Genomic DNA, 25071 nt, shown 5'->3' with positions numbered 1-25071 from the left:
ATTGCTTGATTCAGTGGGTCTGGGGTGGACCCTGAGAGTTTGCATCTCTGACAAGCTCCCAGGTGATGCCTGATGCTGCTGGTCCTCAGACCACACTTTGAGTGGCAAAATCAAGGGAGACTCAGGTTCAGTAGGTATGAGGCAAGAATTGGCATTTTTCATTGTTTAAGGTATCTGCAGGTGATTCTCACGTATAGGTGAGTTGAGACTGGCACCCCATTGGTGGCTGACTTGTCACGGCTTTCTGGGGGAATTTGCAGATGCTTGCAACACACAGCTCCCTTCCTGGTTTCCCTCTTTTTCTCTGCTCTCTTTCTTGTATCCTTGGGTGGCTTCTCTTCCACCCAGTCAGTATCAAAGATCTTCAGGTTTAAGTCCCCTGCTTCTTACTGTCACCTATCTCCCTGGGTCACACTTTCTGTTCTCCTTCGGTTCTCAAAACCTTGGTTTTGCCCTCATCATCTTCCAACTCTAAGTTTCCAGCTGGACAGTTGTTTCTGAATGTCAGGGTGGCCAACTCTCTGCTAGACTGAATATCTTACAGAAGGTGATAGATATAAACACCTTCCTGCCCCAACCTGTTCCAACTCCAGTGGTCCTGATGGCAGCTCCAGTTGTTCGAATCATCTTTAATTGCTCCGTCTTCACCTCCACCCCTCTAGCTTCTTCTTTCTCTATCTCTTGGATTTGCCCATTTCTCTCCATTTATGCTTCCCACCCTGAGCTCTGTGTACCATCATCTCTGCAGACCTTCATCCTCACTGGCAAGCCAGTCTGCTCCTTTCATCTGCTCTTGTCCCCCGACTCCACCCCAGCCTGTTGCCATAGTGACATTTTAAACATCTGATCCTCTCCCACTCTTGCACACAGATAGTTTAAATCCTTCAGAAGCTTCCCTTTTCCTTTAGAACAAAGTGACGGAAGAGAGATAAATAGACCCAGGGTAGGAGAGAGGCGGGTGTGGGTGGGAGTGAGTGGGCAGAGGGGAGAGAGAGCAGATCAGATGTCAAAGCCACTAGGGGTTTCTAGTTGTCAATTAACTTACTTGGATCTCCCTGGGATGCTGGCTCCAAAGACTGTGTGCTTAATTCTTCTTTTGGAACAAATCCTGGAAAGAGCAGTAAAACTTCTGGTGACTTACAAGAACAGGAAGCATCTGGCCTCACCCCAGGGATGGGGACAAAATGGATATTCACACTCAGCTCCAGGGGCTGGGCTTACTGCTAACTGTGCCCTTCTCCATACCACCCCCGTCTGAGGAGATAAGAATGGATGAATATTTACAGACAGTGCAATAGAGACACAGCACTCCTCTGGGTGCTTACGGGCATTTGAAGTCAAGTGTGTTCAGATCTGTCTTCTACAGCCCCTTGGCTTAATCTAGCTGAGCCTTAGCCTTCTTATCTGAAAGCATTAAGCACTTTGCCAGTGTAAATTATCCCTCTGTACAATTCTGAAAATCTCGAGGTCAGGGATGAGTCTCACCCATCACATAAACCTTCCCTGTGGTCCTCAGTCAATATCCAGTGACTGAGTTGATGAACAAAGATGAGTGAGACCAAGGACGGGGTTGGGTGTAGACCGGAGGAGAAGAGATGAGATACTAGCAGCTCAAACAAACAAGAGGGTCTACGCTGCAGCCTGTCCCCTGCTGCAGGCTGAGACCAGATGCAGAAACAAAAGGATTAGTGCTTTGAGAGGGCGTGTGTGTATGTGAACTGAATTTCAGCTTCAGGGTTTTCTTTAGAGCTGTTTACCTGGGAGCCACATTCATAAATGTTTCATATAAGGAAATAAAGACAATAGTCTTTTAAGGCTTAGAAAGGCCAATGAGTTTCTCGGCAGAGTGTAATTGCAGCACCGGAAGTGAGTCTCCTGTTTTTGGGATGCTGGGGAATGCCCGCCAAGAATCCCCCACCTCCACGGAAGAAGGTGCTCAGGACTCCACTCTTGGGTGGGGTGAGCTTTCTCTTGGCTTTGTTAGTTTTTCCAATTTGCAAAGCACATGATTTCATCTTCCCATTAAAGGTCAGCTTGCTCATCCCACTTCCTCAAATCATTAAAAAAATTCACTAATGGCATTTCTCAGCCAGGAGTCCTGGGAGGGGAAGAAATACACGTCCAGAGGCTCAAGTCCTCTCCTTCATATCCCTCCGCCTGCCCCCAAACCAGCAAAATCTGCCCTTGCACCAAGATTCTGAAAACTGTGTTTGTTGTTGGAGTTTTAAACGCTTAATGTAGTAAATAGGGAACAACATTCATTCATGAGAAGAAAAAACCTGAATCCCATTTGCAAAGAAGGAAGAAGAAATAGAATGAAATTAAGGTGTGTGCCCAGATGGAGTGAGGGTCTAACCCATTTTGGGGGCTGGGAACTCACTGCCTTCTGTCTTCACATTTCCTTCCCTCTCTGTGAGTCCAGTCTTGTCCCTGACTCAGTCCTCCCTGTGGGGGTTTCAGTGGGCCATTTGCCTGGCCACCAGATACCTAACGTTGGAGGTGACACCGGAGGAATCTTCTGTAGCAGATTTGACCTCTGTGCCATTTGCTGTAATCCTAAGAATCTTGATCTAGTCATGGCCAGAAGTATGGGCTGTATAATTACCTGCATCGAGAAGGACTGATTCAGGTTTCCACAAGGCAGGTTCCCCTGATTTTCAGGATTAAAGAAAAAAACAAACTCATTAGTTAGATGAAACCAGCAGAAGCCCTCAAGTGAACTGCCAGGATGATAATATTTTCTAATTATGGCAGAAAGCTCAGTAAAGAAACCCAAGACCAGATATGGGATGAAGCAACCTGAAATCTGTGATTTTCTTATTTAAAGTTCTTAAAGTCAGAGACAAAAACATTGTTACTCTTTTCTTCCTTTCATTATGTACCAATAAGCATGGAATGATAGCAGTCCTGAAGTTCAAGGGGAACTAAAAGCTCATGCAATTTGAAGAACCACCATTGTTGCTGTTCAGTCGCTCAGTTGTATCCGACTCTTTGTGACCCCATGGGCTGCAGCACACCAGGCTTCCCTGTCCTTCACCATCTCCTGGAGCTTGCTCAAACTCATGTCCATTGAGTCAGTGAAGCCATCCAACCATCTCATCCTTTGTTGTCCCCTTCTCTTCCTGCCATTGATCTTTTCCAGCATCAGGGCCTTTTTCCAATAGGTCGACTCTCCGCATCAGGTGACCAAAGTATTGAAGCTTCAGCATCAGCCCCTCCAATGAATATTCAGGACTGATTTCCTTTAGGATTGACTGGTTGGATCTCCTTGCAGTCCAAGGGACTCTCAAGAGTCTTCTCCAACATCACAGTTCAAACGCATCAATTCTTTGGCTCTCAGCCTTCTTTATGGTCCAACTCTCACATCCATACATGACTGCTGGAAAAACCATAGCTTTGACTAGATGGACTTTTGTTGGCAAAGTTAATCTCTGCTTCTTAATACGCTGTGTAGGTTTGTTATAGCTTTTCATCCAAGGAGCAATCATCTTTTAATTTCATGGCTGCAGTCACCATCTGCAGTGATTTTGGAGCCCAAGAAAATAAACTCTCTCACTGTTTCCATTGTTTCCCCATCTATTTTGAAGTGATGGGACTGGATGCCATAATCTTTGTTTTTTTGAATGTTGAGTTTTAAGCCAGCTTTTTCACTCTCTTCTTTCACCTTCATTAACAGGCTCTTTATTTCCTCTTTGCTTTCTGCTGTAAGTGTGGTGTCATCTGCATATCTGAGGTTGTTGATATTTCTCCTGGCAATCTTGATTCCAGCTTGTGCTTCATCCAGCCTGGCATTTCTCATGATGTACTCTGCATATAAGTTAAATAAGCAGGGTGACAATATACAGCTTTGACGTACTCCTTTCCCAAATTTGAACCAGTCCATTGTTCCAATGCAACCCACTAACCTGCTTCAATAACATCTCTACCAAGTGAGTGGCTGGTGGGTGCTTGAATACCTCCAGAGACAGGGAACTCATTACTTTAGCAACAACAAAAATAGAGCATTTCTTCTTGGACTATTGAGACTTTGAGAAAACTTTTCTTTATGCCAATCTGAAACCTTCATCTGCAATCCATCCATCTGTTCTTCATCACACTTAATCATGTGTGTGCATTCAGTCGTGTCCAATTCTTTGTGACCCTATGGACTATAGACTGCCAGGATCCTCTGTCCATGGAATTTTCCAGGCAAGAATGCTGAATTGGGTTGCCATGTCCTCCTGCAGGAGATCTTCCTGACCCAGGGATCAAACTCGCATCTCCTGTGTTGCAGGCAGTTTCTTTACTGCTGAGCCATCAGGGAAGCCCCATCACACTTAATATGCACCCAAAATACGCCCATTGTCATTCCGGGTACATTTGCCTCATCCATCTATTTGTGTTTCTTCCCTTGGAACCACACAGACCAAATCTGGCCCCTTCAGGGAGTAGACAGTCCCCTCATTTCCTGAGGCTCTGCTTCTCCCTGCGTGCCTGAAGCAGAATGGACCAAAGCAGCAAACGCCCTTCACCGCACCCCAGTGCTGATGCAGTGGCAGGGGTGGTCAGGAAGTGAACATTCTTATGCAATAGTCCCTGATCTTTTATGGGGAGTATGTCTGGAAGGGACTTAAGGGGCAGCAAAACATGTTAGGAAGCCTCATAAGGACACCCGCGTGGCTATTTTTCTCCTCCTTCCCACCCCCTCCTCCCACCTTCAGCTCACAAGGTTAAGAGCGTAACCAACTGTTTCATTTCTTAAAGGCCATCCAGCACACTTCAGTTAGCACACTCAGATGAAGTGATATTCTCCTTTACATGATTCAGTGATGCCAGGCTATTGCGAAAGGCAAGTCTGCTCTTGTAGATTCTGGGTTCATGGTGAAAAGTGAGTTTAATCTGACTCAGCCATTAACCAGGTGTAGGACCTTGAGCAAGTCACATACCCTCCATGAACTGCAATTTCTTTTTGAGTAATATTAGCAGTTTGGGTGGGATGATCTCCAAGTTCAAAATATTTATGATCTATATGTTTTAAGTATTCAGCTTCTTTAGCCTCATTATTCTATCGCCACCTACCGGCAAAACTATGCACTTTGCCCTTTTCCTTAAAAAAAAGAAAAAGAAAAATGTTCTGGTGACACCTCAGTTTTTGTCTAAGGCTTTCAGCACCCTTGGGTGTGAGGAAAGATTAGAATGCTGGGTGCTCTGTTACTTTAGTAGGAGATGAACAATTTTCTGACATGAAGTAATGAAGCGGTGGGACCAGATGCTATGATCTTCGTTTTTTGAATGTTGAGTTTTAAGTCAGCTTTTTCACTCTCCTCTTTCACCTGACATGAAGGATTTTTCCAAGTCTGTTACTCTGTCCTGGAGGCCTGTCCTCTATCTGTGTCACTTTAATTTGTTTGGGAAAAGTTTGAACCAAATCACTTTCACCCAAAAGCTGAAGGCTGAAAAAATATTTAGACAGCTCAGACTTGGTGCTTTGAGCTTGGTGGTGATGAGAAGTAGATTTGTGAGAACGTTTGTGTTCTGGTGTCGAGGGCATGGTGTGGGGCCAACAGAAGACTATCCCGAGTCTACCAAAGACTAGCTGGGGGCTGAGGGGCTTGCCTGCCTTCTCTGACCCTCAGTTTTCTCCTGTGTAAACTGAGGGCACAAGGACTTGTTCTGCCCTGCTCACATGAAGACTGCTGCTGTTTAGTTGCTAGGTCGTGTCCACCTGTTTGCGACCCCATGTCCTGTAGCCTGCCAGGCTCCTCTGTTCACGAGATTTCCCAGGCAAGAATCCTGGAATGGGTTGCCATTTCCTCCTCCAGGGTATCTTCTTGATGCAGGGATTGAACCCATGTCTTCTGCTTGACAGTTGGATTCTCTGCCACTGACCCACCTGGGAAGCCCTCATATGAAGGTAAATGTCTATAAAATCACTCTAAAACTGGTGAAAGGCGCTTGTAAAGAAATGGTTAATAATTCTTGTGACAGTGCTGGCTCCGTCATCTTATAGATACAGTCAGCGTCTATGGGAGGTATTGGTCTTGAACACGCACTGACCAAGCCCCATGTGAGCATTACACTAGAGTAACCCTGCGGGTCAGGGACAGCCATGATCCCACTTTACAGGTGGGAAAACTGACACACGGGGAATGGCAGCGCAGAGTATTAGACCCAGGCAGGTAGGCTCTCCCTGTGGTATTCACTGCCTGTTTATGATGGGCGGCATCATTGTTGCTTCCGAATCTCAGGGTTCTGGGGGTGGGGGGTGCACCACGGAGAAGCCAGGCCTGGAATGTCACATGAAGAACGAGGGCCCAGAGCATCCCTGGTTTAAAATCCATGGCAACCTTTGCCCTGGTTACGGCTTCTACTGTTCCCTGAACATCTGGAGTTTACCAGCCTGGGATCCAATGGGAGTCATGGCGATGGCCCTTAGGGCTCTCAAGTTTTATGGGACAGACCCACAGCTGGCCCCTCAGCCGCGGCTTCTCCCCAGGGACTTCCACTGCAGTTTTTAGCAGGAGGCGTCAGTCTGAGGGGCAGCAGCCTCTGGAGCCAGGGGACTCCACACACCTCCCTTCCAGGGCCTGGCCTCGTGCCAGCAGCTCCACATTTGAGGGTGACTGGAGAAGGCTGGGGACACTCAGAGGTCCTGGGCATGGGCATCAGGCCAGCAAAACATCCGCAGCCCTGCGTTTACAGATGGGTTCCCCTCCAAAGCTCTGCATGGGGCATTTGTTTGGGAGCTGGCAACCTCTTCTCATGGAAGCGACATCAACTCTGTGGTTAGGTTTCCAGGCCAGTGAAGCTTATCTGATCAAACAGAGCTCGGGGTACCGTGAAGCTACCTCCGATGGTTCCAAGGAAAAGTCTTTGAGTTCTAACCTCAATCTTCCTGAGTGTTCCACCCGTCCCTCCCCTGGGGGCACAGCAGGAGCAGCCAGGCCAGCCAGAGTGGACTTAGAGGGTCCTGGTCAGGGGGTAAGGGTATGCCTGTGGGGGCAGGGGGAGGCGATGGCATCACTGATGAGTCTGGAGGTGGGGAGTATGGGACCTGCCAAGGCAGAAGTTTCAGCCCCAGAATATTAGAATCTGAAAATATTTGAGTCATCTTTTAGTTCTAACACATAGCACAGTGTCTCAGTACATTAAAAAAAAAAAAAAATTAACAGTTCCCCTGCCATGGAGGTGGTGACTTAAACTGGGAACATGTTAAGTTACACCTGTGAGCAGAAGGCATAGCGGGAGGAGGAAGCAGGACTCACTCAGGGTCCTAAGTTCGGGGTCCTGTGCAGGAGAGGGTGAAATATTAAGGCTGATGGCCATACTATTAGGTCTGTACATAGCTGCTTATGTCTGTTAATGCATTTCCCTCAACATGGATAGGGTATTTAGTGGGGCTCAGGAGATTCCATCCCATGTGATATAATTTTATCAGTGACTGGAGAGGAGACGGCTGGCGTATTAATCAATTTAGTGGATGACAGAGAAGGAAGGCCAGCTGATGATGATGGAAGGCTAGTTAATACATTCAGTGACAGAATTAAGATTCAGGAAGGCTGCAGCACACTAAACTAAGGGAGGGTTTAATAGAGTTAAGTGTGATATTCTAACCGGGGGCGAAAACTCAGCTGCTCCAGGACAGCGTTGGGGTGACCTGCTTCTCTAGAAATACGTGAGAAAAAGCCCTGGGAACCTGAGCAATTGCCAGTTCAGTAGGAGATGAGCTGATGAGGAGACAAAGCCTCCCCCACATGGAACTTGGGATGTTTTCAAGGAACCAGAGTATTTAGAGCGAGAGAGGCAGTTCCCTGGCACAGCCCTCTAGGCAGCGTGTCCTGCTCTGAGTGCCTGCTCTGAGTCACCACCAATAGACTGAGGTTTAGCCGGAGGGTGTGCTGCTGAGTCACGTAAGGACCTGTTGGAAGTCTAAGAGAAATTTGTCCCAGAAAAGACGAGATGCAAAGGAGGACATGAAGGCTCCTTTCACATACGTGAAGGACTCTCAAATTTATCATTTTAACAAATACCGAAGATCCCCATAGAGCCTCTGTGTTGGTTACATCTATTATTGCTTTTTCTCATATTAGAAATTAAAACTGTGTATCCTCTCATTTAAAACAGACTACCTATCCATTTATTTCACTATTCATTCACTTAAAATAACAACAAACCTATTTATTCTATTTTAACATTTTATAATGGAAATAACTGCTTCCTAAAACAAAAGAATTCAATGGGAAGAGTGGCAGACATCTCCACTGTCTGATGTAATAGAAAACAGCTCAAATCTGATGTCAGTTCCTTCAGTCCATCTGTGGCGATATGTCATTTTTATTGAAGAGTTTGAAGAAAATCTGGCCTCAGTTATAGAGGGAGCAAAGAGAGGGCCTCACAGAAGCCCTGAAAGCAAAGTTCTTGGACCACAAAGTGAGAAGTAGTAGTTTCGACACATTAGGAGCAACCAGGCTTAAGTTCTAGATAGCACGTCCAACAGCGGGCCTGGGAAGCTCTGGGCCCCTCACATAGTTATCCTACACGGGGCAACGGCTTCCCTGCTGGCTCAGTGGTAAAGAATCTGCCTGCCAGTGTGGGGGACATGGGTTTGGGATTGGGAAGATCCCTGGAGAAGGAAATGGGAACTCACTCCAGTATCCTTGCCTGGGAAATCCCACGAATAGACAAGACTGGCAGGCCATGGGTTCGAAAAGAGTCAGACACGACTAAACAACAACAAGCACAGGGCGAGGCCTCTGTCTGCCACATCACAAGGGATTCAGTTGTTTGGTGGGAAATCAGACCAGATCCACTTTGCTTTATTTTTTCAATGTGGCATTAAGTAAATATTTTAATGGGCTGTGATTACAGGACAGAAATCACTAAAGTACATAGAAAGTTAAAAACAAGACTTCTGAACTGATCTGAAACGCCAACACATAAAAGTCTGAAAATGGGTAGGATGGGGAAACCGGAGCGAGTTACAGCCCCTGACCTAGCTGCCTTGCACTTCAAAGCAGAGTCATTGCTGTGCTGCTCATTACAAACATACAGACCAGAAGCACTTATACAGCTCTTCCCAGTTCTATGATCTGAGGATCTTCTAGCTGAGAAGTTGGCTGACTATCTGATATGCAGGATTTTATCGGAAGTGAGAGCCAGGTGAAGATCCCGTGTGCCAGTGGCTCCCCTATCCGCAGAAGCTAGCTCTGGGCTTTGAGATTTGTGCAGGCCTGAACACCAGAGCCTCTTGATGAAAGTGAAAAAGGAGAGTGAGAAAGTTGGCTTAAAACTGAACATTCAGAAAACTAAGATCATGGCATCTGGTCCCATCACTTCATGGCAAATAGATGGGGAAACAGTGACAGATTTTATCCTTTTGGGCTCCAAAATCACTGCAGATGGTGACTGCAGCCTTGAAATTAAAAGACGCTTGCTCCTTGGAAGAAAAGCTATGACCAACCTAGATAGCATATTAAAAAGCAGACATTACTTTGCCAACAAAGGTCCATCTAGTCAAAGCTATGGTCTTTCCAGTGGTCATGTATGGATGTGAGAGTTGGACTATAAAGAAAGCTGAGCACCGAAGAATTGATGCTTTTGAACTGTGGTGTTGGAAAAGACTCTTGAGAGTCCCTTGGACTGCAAGGAGATCCAACCAGTCCATCCTAAAGGAATCAGTCCGAATATTCACTCAAAAGACTGATGTTGAAGCTGAAACTCCAATACTTTGGCCACCTGATGCAAAGAACTGACTCATTGGAAAAGACCCTGATGGTGGGAAAGATTGAAGGCGGGAGGAGAAGGGGATAAGAGGATGAGATGGTTGGATGATATCACTGACTCAATGGACATGAGTTTGAGTAAATTCTGGGAGTTGGTGATGGACAGGGAGGCCTGGCATGCTGTAGTCCACGGGGTTGCAAAGAATTGGACACGGCTGAGCAACTGAACTGAGTACCTCGGGCGAGCAGAAGTCCCAAGAGCACCCTGCCTTGGGGAGGGTCTGACTGCTCAGAGCCAAGTTGCAGAGGTGATAGTGGAGTGGGAAGAGCAGTGGAAAAGAGCAGGATTTGAGGGAGAAAGGAGCTGGGACCATCAGTGTGGTCAGTGAGATGGAGTCTTAGTTACTAGGAGCACAAAGAGAGTGGATGAGAAAGGGAGACTCAGGGCTGGAGACCCAGGCAGAAAGGCTATAAAAGGTTAGGAAAAGGGAATGGGATCAAATGCTAAAAAACAGTCTTGGGTTGTTGGGCAGGAAGAAACAGGAGCCAGAGGTCAAAAAAATACCTTGTTGCCATCACCCCCCAAGCCAAGTCTGATTCTCATGGGGTGTCTGGGCATTTGCACTGTGTCCCAGAGGCAGGTCCTGGGATGGCAGGATGGGGCCTAGGCTGCCCAAATGAGGGACATCTCCAGCAGTCCCCAGCCCCTGGGAGCCCCAGGGCATCTTGACTGGTAGAGACATACCTCTGACACTAGAAGGGACACTGAGATTGGACAGAGCAAAGAGATGGTTATTGGAGGTTAAAAGCTGGGCCTGACCTGGAGGTGAGCTGCAGGGGCCAGCACTGTGCGGGAGATGGTGTTTGTAGACACAGCAGAACAAGGGCGGTAAGCAGCCGGCAGCCTTGCCAGGCTTCTGGCTTCAGAGACTCCTGCCGTTGGATACCCCAGGGGGTGGGATTAGACAGGATCAGCTGATTAACATGCAATCAGCAATCTGTTTTCTTCTCTTATTTTGCCCCCTGATGAAAGTACCCCTCATTCAGATTTTCCTTGGAAGTCAGCCTTCCTCTCTGTGGTTGGTTCTACTTTGGGGGTTGCAGAGAAGGCCAACAGCATTAAAGGAAACTGTGCCCATGCTTGACTGCCTGAAAGACTAATTCCCCGGGCCTGTTAAGGTCTAAAGTGGCCTCGGAGTCCTTGGCCTGCCCAGAGATCTGATTCTTAAGCATTTTGTCCTGAACATCAGCGTGTATGTTGGCAAAGAGGCAATTGGGAAGCCATAGAAGCTCTCAGTCCTGTCCAGGGGACTCCTTGGAGCCCCTGCTCCCATCTGGCATCAAAGCAAAACAGAATCTGCAGTCTCAAGGAATCTTTTAACATGTGGAGGACAGGTACCTCTAGCAAGAGAAAGGCCTGGACTCTTCTCCTTCCTTGAGTGCCGAGGCTATAAAGGAAACTGGAAAGTCTGTCAGCTCACGGCCCAGGCCCCAGGCAGAGTTTGTGGAAAGCATCTAACTGGGCTAGATTCTCCTTTCTCATCTCTGCAGGCCTCAGCAGCCTCTCAGAGAAGAGAACTTGTTTCATGTGTCTGCATCCCCAGTTCCTGGGCCGAACCTTGAAGGGGTGCACACAGAAGGGGAAACAAGGGAGCCAGGGAGTGTCATGATTCCCAGGAGAATGGCTGGAGGAGAAAGGATGATTTCTGTCCCCTGTGTCACAGAAGCACTCGAGCAAAATTGGCTCTGCCCTTTCCTGGGAAATGATAAAGGCTTCTTTGACCCAAGTTCCTCAAGGATAAACCCCAGAGAGTATCCCTTTTCAAGTTTATGAGAGCCTTGTCACCGAATCCTTAGGAATTTCTATTACAACCTCCAAAAAAATTGCCTCAAGGGAGTGGCGCTTCGCTTATTTAATGGCTTCCTTACAATTTGGGCCCTTGAACAGTATCTTTTGTTGACATATCTGGTGTAATGATTTCTGTTCAAATCTGAGTCAAATGACAAGGATTTGGAAAGACAGCCTCCATGTAAACAAGCCTAACTTCCTCCAGTAGCTAAAAAGGTGAGTTCAGGTTCTTACCTGGATTAGCTTGGGGGCTATTTTGGCTGTTAATATAGGTAGTGGCTCAGATGGTAGAGTCTGCCTGCAATGCAGGAGACCTGGGTTTGATCCCTGGCTTGGAAAGATCCCTGAGAGAAGGAAATGGCAACCTACTCCAGTATTTTTGCCTGGAGAATTCCAGGAACAGAAGAGCCTGATGGGCTACAGTCCATGGGATCAAAAAGAGTCAGACAAGACTGAGTGAAAAGACTTTTTGATTTGTAGGTGGTGGTGGACCAGAGATCTGTAGTAGCATTTGACTGGCCAGAGCATGAATTTTAATTTAACTTTTCTCATTCTTTCCATGATTCATCCTAGCAAGATATCACCAAGGTGAGAACCGAGGTAAAGCTTTGTCCTTGTGTGGCCTGAATCTGCTCTGGAGGAGGCATTGAAATGAGGGGAAGAAGGATTTAACTCAAAACACTGACTGAAAATTCCAGGTAACAGTAGCCCTTGCAGTCCACAACTGTCAAAGCATCTTTTACTAAAGTGCCATATTTCTTTATACTTCATTATTCTTATAATAATTCAGCTGTGCCTCTCCTGAGGGAGTTACAGTAATTCCTCAATAGAAATGTCACTTAACATTTAGCAGTTTGCTGAAACTGCATTAACATGGTATCGATGCAAATAGCATTAGCTTTCAGTCATTTTTAAGGGTACACAATGGGTTATCCTTAATTACTCCGTGGGAGAATTGAATACATTTCAGCATTCATTATTCACTGGGCAATTTTTCTGAAGGAAGGTTTTTAAAAGGGCAGAGAGAGATGGGAGATTCTGTGAAGAGAGCTGCAAAGTTTGTTTTAGGCGGGAGAGGGACCACATAAAAACTGGCTGAGGGAAAGAACCAAGTTTCATGGAAGGGGAGAGATAACAGGTCATGGGAAAACATCAGTTTTTCTTAGAATCAAATTTATCCACCTTAACTTTTCATTCCTTTTGTCTTTGTTCCAATTGTTGTTGTTGTTGTTCAGTCGCTAAATTGTGTCTGACACTTTGTGACCCCCATGGACGGCAGCATGCCAGTCTTCTTCCCTGTCCTTCACTAGCTCCCAGAGTTTGCTCAAACTCCTGTCCATTGAGTGGGTGATGCCATCCAACCATCTCATCCTCTGTCGCCCCCTTCTCCTCTTACCCTCAATCTTTCACAGCATCAGGGGCTTTTCCAGTGAGTCAGTTCTTCGCATCAGGTGGCCAAAGTATTGGAGTTTCAGCTTCAGCATCAGTCCTTCCAATGAATATTCAGGACTGATTTCCTTTAGGATGGACTGGTTTGATCTCCTTGCTGTCCAAGGGACTCTTAAAAGTCTTCTCCAGCACCACAGCTCAAAGGTGTCAATTCTTCAGTGCGCAGCCTTCTTTATGGTCCAACTCTCACATCCATACGTGGCCACTGCTGCTGCTGAGTCACTTCAGTCATGACCGACTCTGTGCGACCCCATAGATGGCAGCCCACCACGTTCCCCCGTCCCTGGGACTATCCAGGCAAGAACACTGGAGTGGGTTGCCGTTTCCTTCTCCAAAGCATGAAAGTGAAAAGTGAAAGCGAAGTTGCGCAGTCGTGTCTGACTCTTAGCAACCCCATGGACTGCAGCTCACCAGGCTCTTCCGTCCATGGGATTTTCCAGGCAAGAGTACTGGAGTGGGGTGCCATTGCCTTCTCCATATGGCTACTAGAAAAACCATAGCTTGGGCTATATGGACCTTTGTTGGCAAAGTGATGTCTCTGCTTTCTTGTTCCAGTTATTTGGACACAAACTCAAAATAGCTCTGTTTTTTAATTATAAAGTGGGCACGTGCTCACTCTCAGCATATCCACTGTGGGTAGTAAAGAATCATCTGCAACCCGTCTATGCAGCAGTGGCTTGTTTACAATTTTGGTATATAGTGTTCTATTCCTTTTTCTATGCACATATTCTCATGTGCAAAACATAATTATAACACATGAGATTGGTAGCCATCCTGTTTTGTAGCCTGCTTCTTTGACTTAACAACCTGTCACAGACCAATCTTCTCTTGTCAGGAAGTATGCATGTTTTAATAGCTGCATTGTGACTTTTTAACCATTCTGACAATGAACAATTAAATTGTCTCCACTTATTTTTCTATCATGAACAACATCTATGTCCAGGCTTCTTTTGACTTTGGCTGATAATTACCTTGGGATATATTCCTGGAAGTGCAAATGCTGGGTCATTTCTCCACACTGTTGCCCAAACCGTATTTTTATCAATTCCTAATGTGAATTGGTGAAAGCTGACACCTTACTGTTTACTCTGAGTGTGTTTGATTCCTGGTGAACATCTGTTATATTTATTGGCTGTTTGTAGTTCTTCCTCCATCGCCTGCCTGGTCATAACCTTCACCCATCTTTCTTGGAATGTTTGTCTTACTGTTTTATAAGACTGGATTTTAAGGAAAATCTCCTCCTGATACCTTAAGGAAGATAAACATTCAGAGATGAGATGCATGTTGGTGAGAAGGGAAAGTGCACGTAGAAGGGTCGGGCTTTTTATGGATACTGGTTCCTTCCTGTCCCAGGTTTCACCACTTCTTCCTTAGTGGACCTTGGTCAGGGGGTGGCTTGGAGTAGAAACGTGTGTCACCGGCCCTTCCACCAGGTGGCGCTCCGCTCCTCTCTGGGGTTTACCCTTTAGTGTGGACACATCTAATGATGTGTTAGATTAGCTGAGGCATCCCGGGCACTTCTTGAGATAAACCTGACCAGAAAACAATGCTGGGCCAAGCCACACTCTACCTTCCAAGCCACAGTAGATTCAGCGGACCCTGCAGCTGGACCTACGGCATCGTCCATTGTTTCCACAGCGCTTTCCTCAGCATAACGCGGGACCTGGTTCTCCCGGCTGCCGGCTCTGGTCCTGGGAGGCAGCACTCTGCCTGCCTGGCTCCACTAGGTGCCGACATTCCTACCCCACCGGCCTCTCGCGTGAACGGTCTCGCCTCTGCTCTGAGTCACCGCCACTCTAGGTCTTGGCCCCCCAAAGGAGCCCCAGCCTTCTCTTGTTCTGTACTCCTCTCTGTCTTGTTAGGTTTGCACAATTGCGGGTCGGTTAAGAGGCTGAGATGTGACCTTGGTGTCCAGCCCTATCTTCCTGGGAGTCCCACTACCTGCATCAGCTTCTCGTCATGAGCCGAGAGAACCCCTTTTCCTTGCTGCAGTTTCGACTCTCCTGGACTCCCTCCCCTGCCTGTGTCTGCTCTGAAAGACAGCTCTTGAGCTCATTGGAGAGCAAAGATGACTCCAGGACCCCTGAAAGCAGGCTGCTCCTGCTCTGCCTCACACTTCTTAGGTGTCCTGCTGCAGGGGTCTTGGGGGATCTTGGTAGGATATCTTCACCGACATGGCCCAAGACCCTGGAACGGCGCCTGACACACAATGGGCACTCAAGAAATGCTTTTGAATGAATACGTGAATTAGGTTTTGCTTCAGTGCCCCACCTACAGTCACTTCTAGAATCTTTTGACTACAGTCACATACATGAAAGGAAAAAAAAATTCACAAATGCATCAATAGCGACTTACTTGTCCATCAGCAGGAGAGTTGCTCTCATAATTTAATAGAATATTTTCAGCTATTTGAAGAAATAAGTTATCTATATATTAAATATTATTTAGTACAGTTGGGATAAAATATCACAGTGACTATCTACAGCCAAGCATTAGGATAGGCATTCACGAGAGTAGATTGGTGGTTATCTAGGGCCAGTGGGGGAGGCCTTTAGGGGGACTTGGTGAGTGACTGTCAGTGAGTGTGGGGTTTCTTTTTGAGGTGATGAAAATGTTTTAGAACTGACTGTGGTGATGGTCACACTACTTTGAGTACACTGAAAATCATTGACCTGAATATTTTAAATGAGTGAATTGTACGGCAGGCAAAAAGTATCTCAAGAAGGCTGTTATTTGAAAAAAAAAAAAGAGACATAGGCATTCAAACATGAGTCTTCACTCTTCTTCATTCCTACGGAAAATCCTTTGAGTAAACCATTCACGTTTTAAAAAGTCCTCTCTTCCTGCCTCCCTCCCCAGTTTGGCTCCTCTCGTAGCAATTAGGGCGCAGGCTACACAGAGCGCTTACCCTGGATATTTGTCTAGGAGTCTGTGGGGCAGCACAGACGTGGGTGCTGGACCGGGATGAAGCGCAAACTGATGGGCTGCGAGGCTGCTGCCCAAAGCTTGTGTCCCCAAGCCAGGAATAAGGAAGGTTTGCCAGGCTGGGAGCCACTGCTTCAAGTTGCTTGAGGTTTTCCACAAGCAAAGGCCCAACTTGTAACAGGATTTCCAAGCTCCCAGTGTAGCAAAGTAAATATGCCCCAGGCTTAATTATATGTTATGTAAAAATTGCCATCCTCTAAGGAGACACCAGGAGCAAGTAACATACTCAGCTACTCACAAGTCTTTAAAAGAATCAAGATGATGGGGTAGTGTGTTAATGTATTTCAGAAATGATTTTTGTGGTATTTTATTTGGGGACTTTATGTTATAGCTTCTTCCATGAGCCGTGCATCGGATGGAATAATAATAATTTCTATTTTATAGAACTGTTGGGAAGATTAAAATAATGTGTGCAGGGCTCCTGGCACAGGGAGAGAATGGACTGTGCATTCTGTGATTGTTTATTACTAATCAGAGCAGGAGTTGGCTGTGTCTAGACCCTCCAGTCTTGTCACCCTGTCTATATCCGGGCAGGTCAAGGCCTCAGCTTCTGTGCCACATCGTTAGTGCCTTGGGTGTTTGTTCATGGTGGAGATGCCTCCTGTCGCCGGGGCTGGGGGGTGGGAGGGGAGTGTCACGGGAGAGCTGGCTGCTGGTCGTGGAGCCCGGCTCTGCTGCTTCCCATCAGTGTGACTAGGGGCCAGTTTCTTCCCCAATACGATGAATTAAGCAAATTAGAAGCACTGTATCTGCTTTATAGGGTTGTTTTGAGGATTTAGTAGGCTAATGTTTCTCAGGGGCTTAGAAAAGTGTCTAGCACACTGAAAGTGTTTGGATTTGTTGAATAGAAGGATGGCTAGGGAGCTGGGCTCTGACAGGGAAGAGGGAAGGGCCATGCTACGTGGCAGTGATGTTTGGAAGCTGGAGGTAAGGCTGAAAAGACCCAGTCCTGGGCACTTCCTCCTAGAAGCGAAAAAGGTGGGAGGTATTTAGAAGTAGCCGAGACACAGCGACACCTGCTCTGTGGAATTTCCTCCCCTCTTGCCAGAGGACCTTTAGAAATGAGATAGATGCTCACTGCCCAGGGTGCCTAACATAGAAGACTGTGTAAAGCTGTTGTTTGGATTATCCAATGGGCTCCTAAGGTTGAGTTCGATGTAATACCAAGATTAATTCCATAAACTGGACTTTGGTAAAACCTAAAACATGATTTAAGAAATGGATACAAGTGGTAAGACCAAAGGCAGTCAGAAAAGAAATAAAAACCTGAGCTATCTGACTTTTGCTAAAGGAATTCTTTTTTGTTGTTGCCTGCTTCTAATATTTGAAGACTTCCAGGAGTATTCAGTTTGTCCCTTAAAACCCAACAGTGTTTACACAAGAATCTATTAGCCCTCCAACTGAGCGTTTGGAGAAATGGAGATTTTGCAATGGGAAAGTTTCACATAATATCCTACCTTCTAAAGTATGATTAACAGCAGTCCTATTTTCAAATCTGTATTAAGTCCTTCTACATAGTTTGCTTAGCTTTTAGTTCAGTTTTGAATTATCATGAGCTCAATTTACCCCTTCATATGGGAAGACACGGCACACACCCCCGGCCCAGCTCAAAACTCCATACACAGGCATTCAGAGAGGCTGTTGACCCTAAGAACCCAGCCACCCACTTTTCTAGCACACAGCAGCATACAGTCTACCTACTGACCCAGGTCCTTGCTTCTCTGGCCTGCGGGCTGTGGTCGGAGGCCGCTGGTGGTAGAGTCTGCAGATGGGGAGGGCTTTAGCAGGGTGGTGTGGGTGGCCTCGACGGCAGTGGTCCCCGGTACCTGCGTCACAGTGACTGGCTGTGCTGCTGTCTCTGGACCTGATGGGCTCTGATCTGCTCTTAAGGTCTCACCTGTAAGAAAGTGGAATTACATTGGGGCTTACAGAATAGCTGGTAGGCTCTTCAGGACAGAAATAAGTAGTTCTTGGACACTAGCTATGAGCAAAGTCCTATGCTAGCTGCTGTGGAGGCATGTACAATCTGGATGGAGGAATAAATCGATAAATGAACCAAAGATGAAATAATGATAAAATATTTAAAAGACAGCTCAAAATAATAGCCACATAAACAAGGCTGAACATGATTAATCATCAAATTAATTTGCCATACACCAGAAGCAATGGTTCGTGGATCTATATGCTGTTTCAGTTAGTGTTGGCCTAGAAGCAAGGGGTGCTTTCAGGGCTCTCATTGTTTTAGAGAATGTGTCTTAGATGCTTCAGTTTTGGTTCATGACTAGCCGACTAACTCCTCTAGGTCCCAGTTTCCTCATCTATAAAACGGGGTAACAGAACTAATCAGCTGGTAAAGACTATCTCGTTTCTTCTTCTAAACATTACTCCTCACCCACACGTGATGATTTAGACTGCTTCCACAATTTTAAATAATCTGAATTTATTACAAATTATTTATGAATTTATTATGAATTTATAATTTATTATGAATTATTTATGTTGAGGGCATGGGGGCAAATGGCCCACTGGACCTTGGGATTGTATAGAGAACCATGTGTCTGTGTCAGAAGGAAACACCACATAGTCCCCCAAGTGAACAGCACCCCAGTCCTGGGAGGGAACAGCAGCCACCCTCACCCGTGCCTCTTGGACCCCATGGCAGGTGTGCCATCCTACATCTGTGCGTCTGTGTTAGTTTCCACAGCTTTCCAATTAGCTTAAGCTCAGTGGCCTAAAACAACAGGAATGTAGTCCCTCAGAGTTCTGGAGGCAGAAAGCTGGAATCAGCATCACTGGGCTGACCTCCGTCCAGAAGCTCTAAGGTAGAATCTGCTTCTTGCCTCTTCTGTTTCCTGGCGGCAGTGGCATTCCTTGACTTGACACCCCGCCAGTCTTCAAGGCCGGCATCCTCAATTCGCCGTCTGCTCTACTTTTATGCGGCCTTCTCTTCTATATGTGTTAAATCTCCCTCTCTCTCCTCTTATGAGGGTACATGTGATTGCACTGAGTCTCCCTGACAACCCTGCTCTCAGCCTAGGATCACCGCCACGCCCCGCCCCTGCCATCTAAAGATCCTTAACTTAATCACATCAGCACAGCCTCCCAGCCTTTTTGCCCCTACCCCTTTCCTGCTGTGTAAGAAGACCTCTGCAGATTCCAGGATTAGGATACGGATATCTTTTCAGGGGTTGCTTTTTCAGCCTATGACAGCATCCCAGCTTTAGCTGTAACTCTGCTTAAGCATGAAGCATCTTTGGTACACAGAACAGCAGGCCGAGGGGGGTAGCATCTGAGATAGAAAGCTCTACACTCTGTGGGGACCACCCAGCCTCCTCTTGGACATGGCACTGCGTGCTGGGCCATGTCAGACTGCAGCCCTGTTCAGACGTGCAGACAAACATGAGGTGGGGTCGGGTGTTCAGACCCACTGCCCAGCACTGTATTCGCCAGTTCCCGCCCGCCCTCCCCCCGCCCCCCGACACTGTCACCTCCTGTGGGAGTCAGAGCACTGACCTGGGAGCACAGGTCAGCACAGAACACCCTGGAACTGGGCTGGAGTTTGGCCATCCTGTCTGCTCTTGCAGGCGCTACCTGGCAGGGCAGGAAGCGGATCCCGCATTTACCCTGATGCTTGCTAGCAGTTGGTCATCTTTAAATCCGCCTGGAGACTGTGCCAGACTAATTGCTAAAGAGCTGGCAGCGGCCTCAGGGGTTCAGCCAGTCTTCACGCCATCCTTGGGCAAAACTAAACTTGAGTGATTTATGATGTTTCCATTACTCTAAAGGAACTGAGCTTTCATAACAAGTCCTAGGGAAGTTTCTAATTTCTCCAAAGTACTCCTCTGTTATACCCTCTGGTAAACGCTACCAGGCATTAATGCCTCTTTAGGGAGACGCAGGCTCAGGTTCATACAGGGAAAAGACAGAATCACTCGTATATTTTATGAAATAGGATATATTACTAATTTGGAGAGAAATCTATAAATAAACTGACAGTACATTGTACTTGCAAATTATTAATTAAAGCACAATTAATTAAAAGAAAAACTTACTTGAAAATAGTGAATACTTTTGCCACTTTAAATTCATTAGATACTAAGGATCTGGATTATCTTTTTCTCCTACCATTGGCTAATTCTGAGGTTGCCAACCTGCTTCCCTGCCAGTCTGCTTTTGCTGATATTGATTTGCTAGATAGCAAATAAAATATCCTGTGGACAGCCATTTATGTTACTTGCTTAGAACACAGATAGTTTCAAGCATAAATAAATTCAACCAACAGAGCCATCTCCTTGGTCTTCCACATTCTACCATGGAAGACCTAGTCATTTTTGCCTGCTCTCCTTCAAGGAATAGAACTGTCTCTAAGAGGGAGATAGAGAAAATACCCTAAATGATTCCAGTTGCTTATTGAATATAATGCCTGGTGTGACACCAAGTGAATTTTTCATGAGACCAGGTTCCTTTTGAGCAATTTGAAATAAAACTACCAAAAAATAGTTTCTTTGCACAACTTCAGCTATGTGGAAGCTTAGGCTTTTTTCAAAGATTTTCATGGGAAAACATTTCAAAACTTCCCTCAGACTCTTGACATATTATTCTTTGGACAAGGTCAAGAATAGCTCGAGACTCAACCACACCAAAGGGTCCCCAGCTGCCTGTACCTGGACATCACTAGGATTGCAATGGGGGTGATCCAGGGCTCTATTCAGAGATTCTGATCAACTGAGCTAGGGTGGGCTGGGGAAATCTGACTGGAGAAGCATGGCCAGCTCCAGGCGCCTGGACTTTTGGCCCTAGCCCTCGCCAGCCTGGCCACGAGGCTTTCTCCAGTCTTCTGAGCCTGGCTTCCTCTGCTGTAAAGTGGGGATGGTCAGACCTACTTGGGGGGCTGCTGTCACAGTTAGAGGTCGTGTCTATAAGGGGGCTGCACAGTGCTTTTCACAAGGCAGACTTCTGATAAATGCCAGCAGCTGACACCATCGTGATACACCTGCCCCTCCCCCAGGGCAGGGTTGCGATGCTTGAGGGGATCATCCTAACCTGATTTATCTGTTCACTCCCATTCTAGGAGAGATCAGGAAGCATCTTGTTAGGGGCAGGTTGGGACCTGAGCAGCTGCTGGTCTGTGCATCTCCAGTTCTCCCTCTTCCTTCCGTTTCTAAAGGAATTTTATCACCAAAGAAACAGTGGCAATCAAGGGGCCACCCTTTTTACTGTTCTCACTGGATTTTTCATTTGAATTGTTGAGACTCACTGCATGGTGGGACTGTCACTTGAAAGAGGTTCATCTAATTTTGAGGCTGGATAAGACCCCAGTATCTCCTTTATGCTGGAATCCTTACAGCTGAGCTCAGAGTCTGCCACCAAATGTGCTCAACACATGGTTACTGAATGACTGAATTTAATTTTTCAGACTCAGACAACTCTGGATGATCTTGTGATAAGAGGCTGATAGTGAGAAATGGAGATGGTGCCATGGGAGATATGGTGATGGGAGATATGGCTTTTGCTAGTTTTAAACGTGCATGACATTGGAATTCCCTGCTTGTCCAGTGGTTAGGACTTGGTGCTTTTACTGCCAAGGATCCAGGTTCAATCCCTAGTTGGAGAACTAAGATCCCACAAGCAGGATGGTATGGCCAAAAAATATATGTACATAGCAGCACAGTGTGAGAAGGTGCCAGCTCCTCCGCATTCCTCCTGGTGGTCAGTGAGTCAGGTCTGCTGGGTGGGCAGTGCCTAGCTGGCCACAGTGCAGGGTCAGAGAGAGAAGTTTTGGAACTAGTCTCTGCTATGCAGGACCTAGAAACCAACTGATCTGGCCATCTAAGTCACCATTGGTTGTGATTGGTTTCTCTCCCCTCACCCTGACCCACTTCAGGGGGATGCCAGTAGAGTTCTAGTGTCGTCAAGGCCCATTAGAGTGGCACCCTTGGGGTATCTGAAATGGGGGTGTCCTGGCGTTCTGCCTCAGGGGTGGGACAGGTGTCTGGCAAAGTCACAGGAGGGGGTGTGGGAATCTGTCCAGATTCTGGCCATGGTCCAGCGCAGAAGCCAGAAGGCCCCAGTCCCCGCTTTCTGTCCCCGCTTTCTGCCTGAGGAGAGGTGTCACTGAACTTCCCACGGGTGGGGCCGTGCTGGCAGAACTGTGCTGTTGGTGGCCCCACCTGACCCAGGCCCCTCAGCAGAAGGACTCGAAGAAGGGGAGGGGTCCAAGGCCAGCTCTGGGGGAGAGCAGTGTGCAGGGTAAGAGGATGTTCCCTCCCTCCCTTCATGCTTCGTCCTCTCCCCGGGCCCACAGCAGAAAGGGACAGGGGACATCTCAGAAACGGTCCATGGGGCGCCACCCTCTGCTTGTGGGAGGTATTAAGGAAGAGTTGATTCTGTGCAGTTAAACAAGCAAAAACAGGTCTAGATTACGGGAATAATTAAGAAGTCATTAAAGATATTGGAGAGTAATTGGGGCGGGGAATGAAAAACAGCTTCTATCTGAATAATAAGTGCCTCGAGTCAGGATTCTTTATATACACTATAATTGGCAGAAAAAAATACAGGGTAACAGTGTAGAGAGGGTTTTTGGAGCCAGACTGACTGGATTTGATTCTCAGCTCTGCTACTTACTTGCTGTGTGGCAAAGGGCAAGTTACTAAATTTCTCTGGTGCTGTGATTTCTTTAGGGCTAAGAATAGTGTTAATACATATCCGTGGTGTTGCTGGGGTGATCAAATACAAAGATCAGGTGAATGTTCCAATGATCTTGGAACAATGCCTGGCACACAGCGAAAGCTCAGTAAATGCTAGCTAGCTTATATTGCCCATTTAAAAGCCATATTCACTTTATGGACAGGAACAAAGTCAGCTAGCCTGTCAAGCTTCTGGGGTTTGCTGTTCAGGCGCTCAGTAGTATCCAGCCCCTGCAGCACACCAGGCTTTCCTATTCTTCAACATTTCTGTTCCTTCATTATTTCAAGTTTCTGGAAGTAATGTTCAATCCCACCATAAAACAACTCACAGCTTCTCTTTGATGAGAAATCAAAGTATTATCCCACCACCCCCACGCCCCCCACCCCTGGCGAAAGGACAGGAATGCATAGCACAGTTACTGCTTTTACACAGAAACCCAGAAAAAGGTATTTTCCTAGCCTGAGTTCTCTCTGTACCCGCTTAGTGGTTCACAGGAAGCTGGGGTTGGCGCAACCTCACAGATAGTGTAGTTTTGGCTGGTGTCGTTGAGATTAGTGGCTTGCTATTGTCACAGAAGCCACATCACCTTCTTTGCTTCCCTTCATTTCATACCTAAGTAGAGACAGTCTTTTCCCTTTCAGCCACCAGGGAACACTTCCACACAGAATGTCATGTCATCTTCTAAAGTAGCAATGCAATAAAATTCAAGGCAACAGTCATTCTGAACAAAAATGACAGAAACACAGAGATAATCTCAGAATTGCAAAAAAAAAAATAAAGCCTCAGTCTTCAGCCCACTGATTTCTGTGCCCGCGTTCCTGGCATCTGTTAAAATATTACTGGAGTCAGTGGAGCTTGACCGGTTAAGATGCTAATTTCCACCCTATCTTATAAAACACAGAATTGCCTGATTACAAAATCAGAAGATTTAGATGAAATCACACGTGGACACTTGCCTGCTTTGGCAGCTGGGCTTTTAGATGATGAATATGTAAGAGACGATGGGTAGGTTACACCCTTTTGGGGTTTACCTTCTGTAAAAAAAAAACAAACAAAACGATTTATTTCTGGAGCTAGAGATTTTAGATGGTTGCATCCTGATAAGTTGATTCCCTCCTTCTGATTTGTTTCTCTTGAGTTTAAGGAAATCAGTCAATCTCCACCCGCCTCCCATCCTTTGCTGAATTGTTGATTACAGTGAGAAAGTCAAGTGGCATTATGTTTTTCTGTATTGCCTGTGTTTTATTAATATTAGAAAGGAAACCATAACATCTTCATGACTTAGAATTAACATAAGCAACCCTTATTTGCTCGCGAAGATGTGACCTGGAGGTGAAGTTTTCATACGTGTGACTCTGAATGTTAAACCGGGTCAGTAGATGAAAATCCTCCCTATACTCTCCTGGACACGAGAGCTCCGGCGGCTGACTGGCTGTGCATGAACAACTACCTCTCACTTTCATGGACCCTGTGGGACCCATCTGAATTCCACAGCGCTAGAGAAACTTGAAAGTAGGGAAATAGAGATCAGCCTTGGAAACAGCCATTTGTTGCCCACCCAGGGAGTGAGTTTAGAGAAAGAATGCTAATGTGTATCAGGGAAACGGTGGAGGCATAAACAAGAAAAATGACTGGGGTTGGGTAGGCAAGTCTCAAGCCTGGTGTGACTGAACAAGCCTGTGAAGACTGCTGCCCACGGTGGTCCTCTGCCAGAGAGTTAGCCTGGAGTTCCACCAGGGAGCCTCATTCCAAGGAAATGGAAAGTGTCAGTAGAACACAAGCCCCCCTGAGGCAGGTAATTGGTCTCACTTGGTGGCTCTCAAGTCCCAGGGCCTGGAGAGTGTCTGGAATGTAGGAGATGCTCAGTAAGTATAACTGAGGAATTACCTTAGTGCTTAGAACTCTGTTCCCTGGTAGTTCACACAGTAAAAAAAGCTGTCCTGAATGCAGGATACCCAGGTTTAACCCTTGGCTTGAGAAGATCCCCTGGAGAAGGCGATGGCAACCCACTCCAGTATTCTTGCCTGGAGGATTCCATGGACAGAGGAGCCTGGTAGGCGGCAGTTCATGGGGGTCACAAAGAGTTGGACATGACTGAGTGACTAACTTTCACTTAGATCTCTGTTAAAATTTAAATACACTCGGAAGGGGTCTCACCTGTTATGTGATATTTCCACCTGATAATGAAAGCATTTTTAACTCTCAACCCAAGGGAATATTTTTATAGGATGGGCTTGGAGAGGAGACAGTGTAGAGGGTCAAATAGGAGATGGGCAGTGGAACGGAATCTAGTGCCTGGGTTCACCAAAGGTCCTTCTGGAACAAGGAACAGCAAGAGTCATGAGGCAGAATGGGTAACAGGGTCTCAGGAAGGGTTTGGGATTGAGAGCAAGAAAATCT

The 25071-nt window shown here is 46.5% G+C and overlaps 1 protein-coding gene across 1 annotated transcript in view; it reads right to left on the bottom strand.

Annotated features, from left to right (window-relative positions):
- The window catches only part of VIT (vitrin), an 82864-nt gene that overhangs the window by 30570 nt on the left and 27223 nt on the right, over positions 1 to 25071 (bottom strand). The window contains exons 4-9 of the mRNA XM_052649096.1: positions 23628 to 23705; positions 17690 to 17881; positions 12017 to 12049; positions 11785 to 11829; positions 2606 to 2650; positions 1046 to 1108 (exon numbers count right to left, since the gene is read on the bottom strand). Coding sequence (XP_052505056.1) covers positions 1046 to 1108; positions 2606 to 2650; positions 11785 to 11829; positions 12017 to 12049; positions 17690 to 17881; positions 23628 to 23705 — 456 coding nt within the window. The remainder of the gene's footprint in view (positions 1 to 1045; positions 1109 to 2605; positions 2651 to 11784; positions 11830 to 12016; positions 12050 to 17689; positions 17882 to 23627; positions 23706 to 25071) is intronic.

Source organism: Budorcas taxicolor, chromosome 11 (genome assembly GCF_023091745.1).
Source record: "Budorcas taxicolor isolate Tak-1 chromosome 11, Takin1.1, whole genome shotgun sequence".
In the NCBI taxonomy this organism is placed as follows: domain Eukaryota; kingdom Metazoa; phylum Chordata; class Mammalia; order Artiodactyla; family Bovidae; genus Budorcas; species Budorcas taxicolor.
The sequence above is the reverse complement of the archived record's forward strand: the minus strand, read 5'-3'. Positions and strand labels throughout refer to the sequence as shown.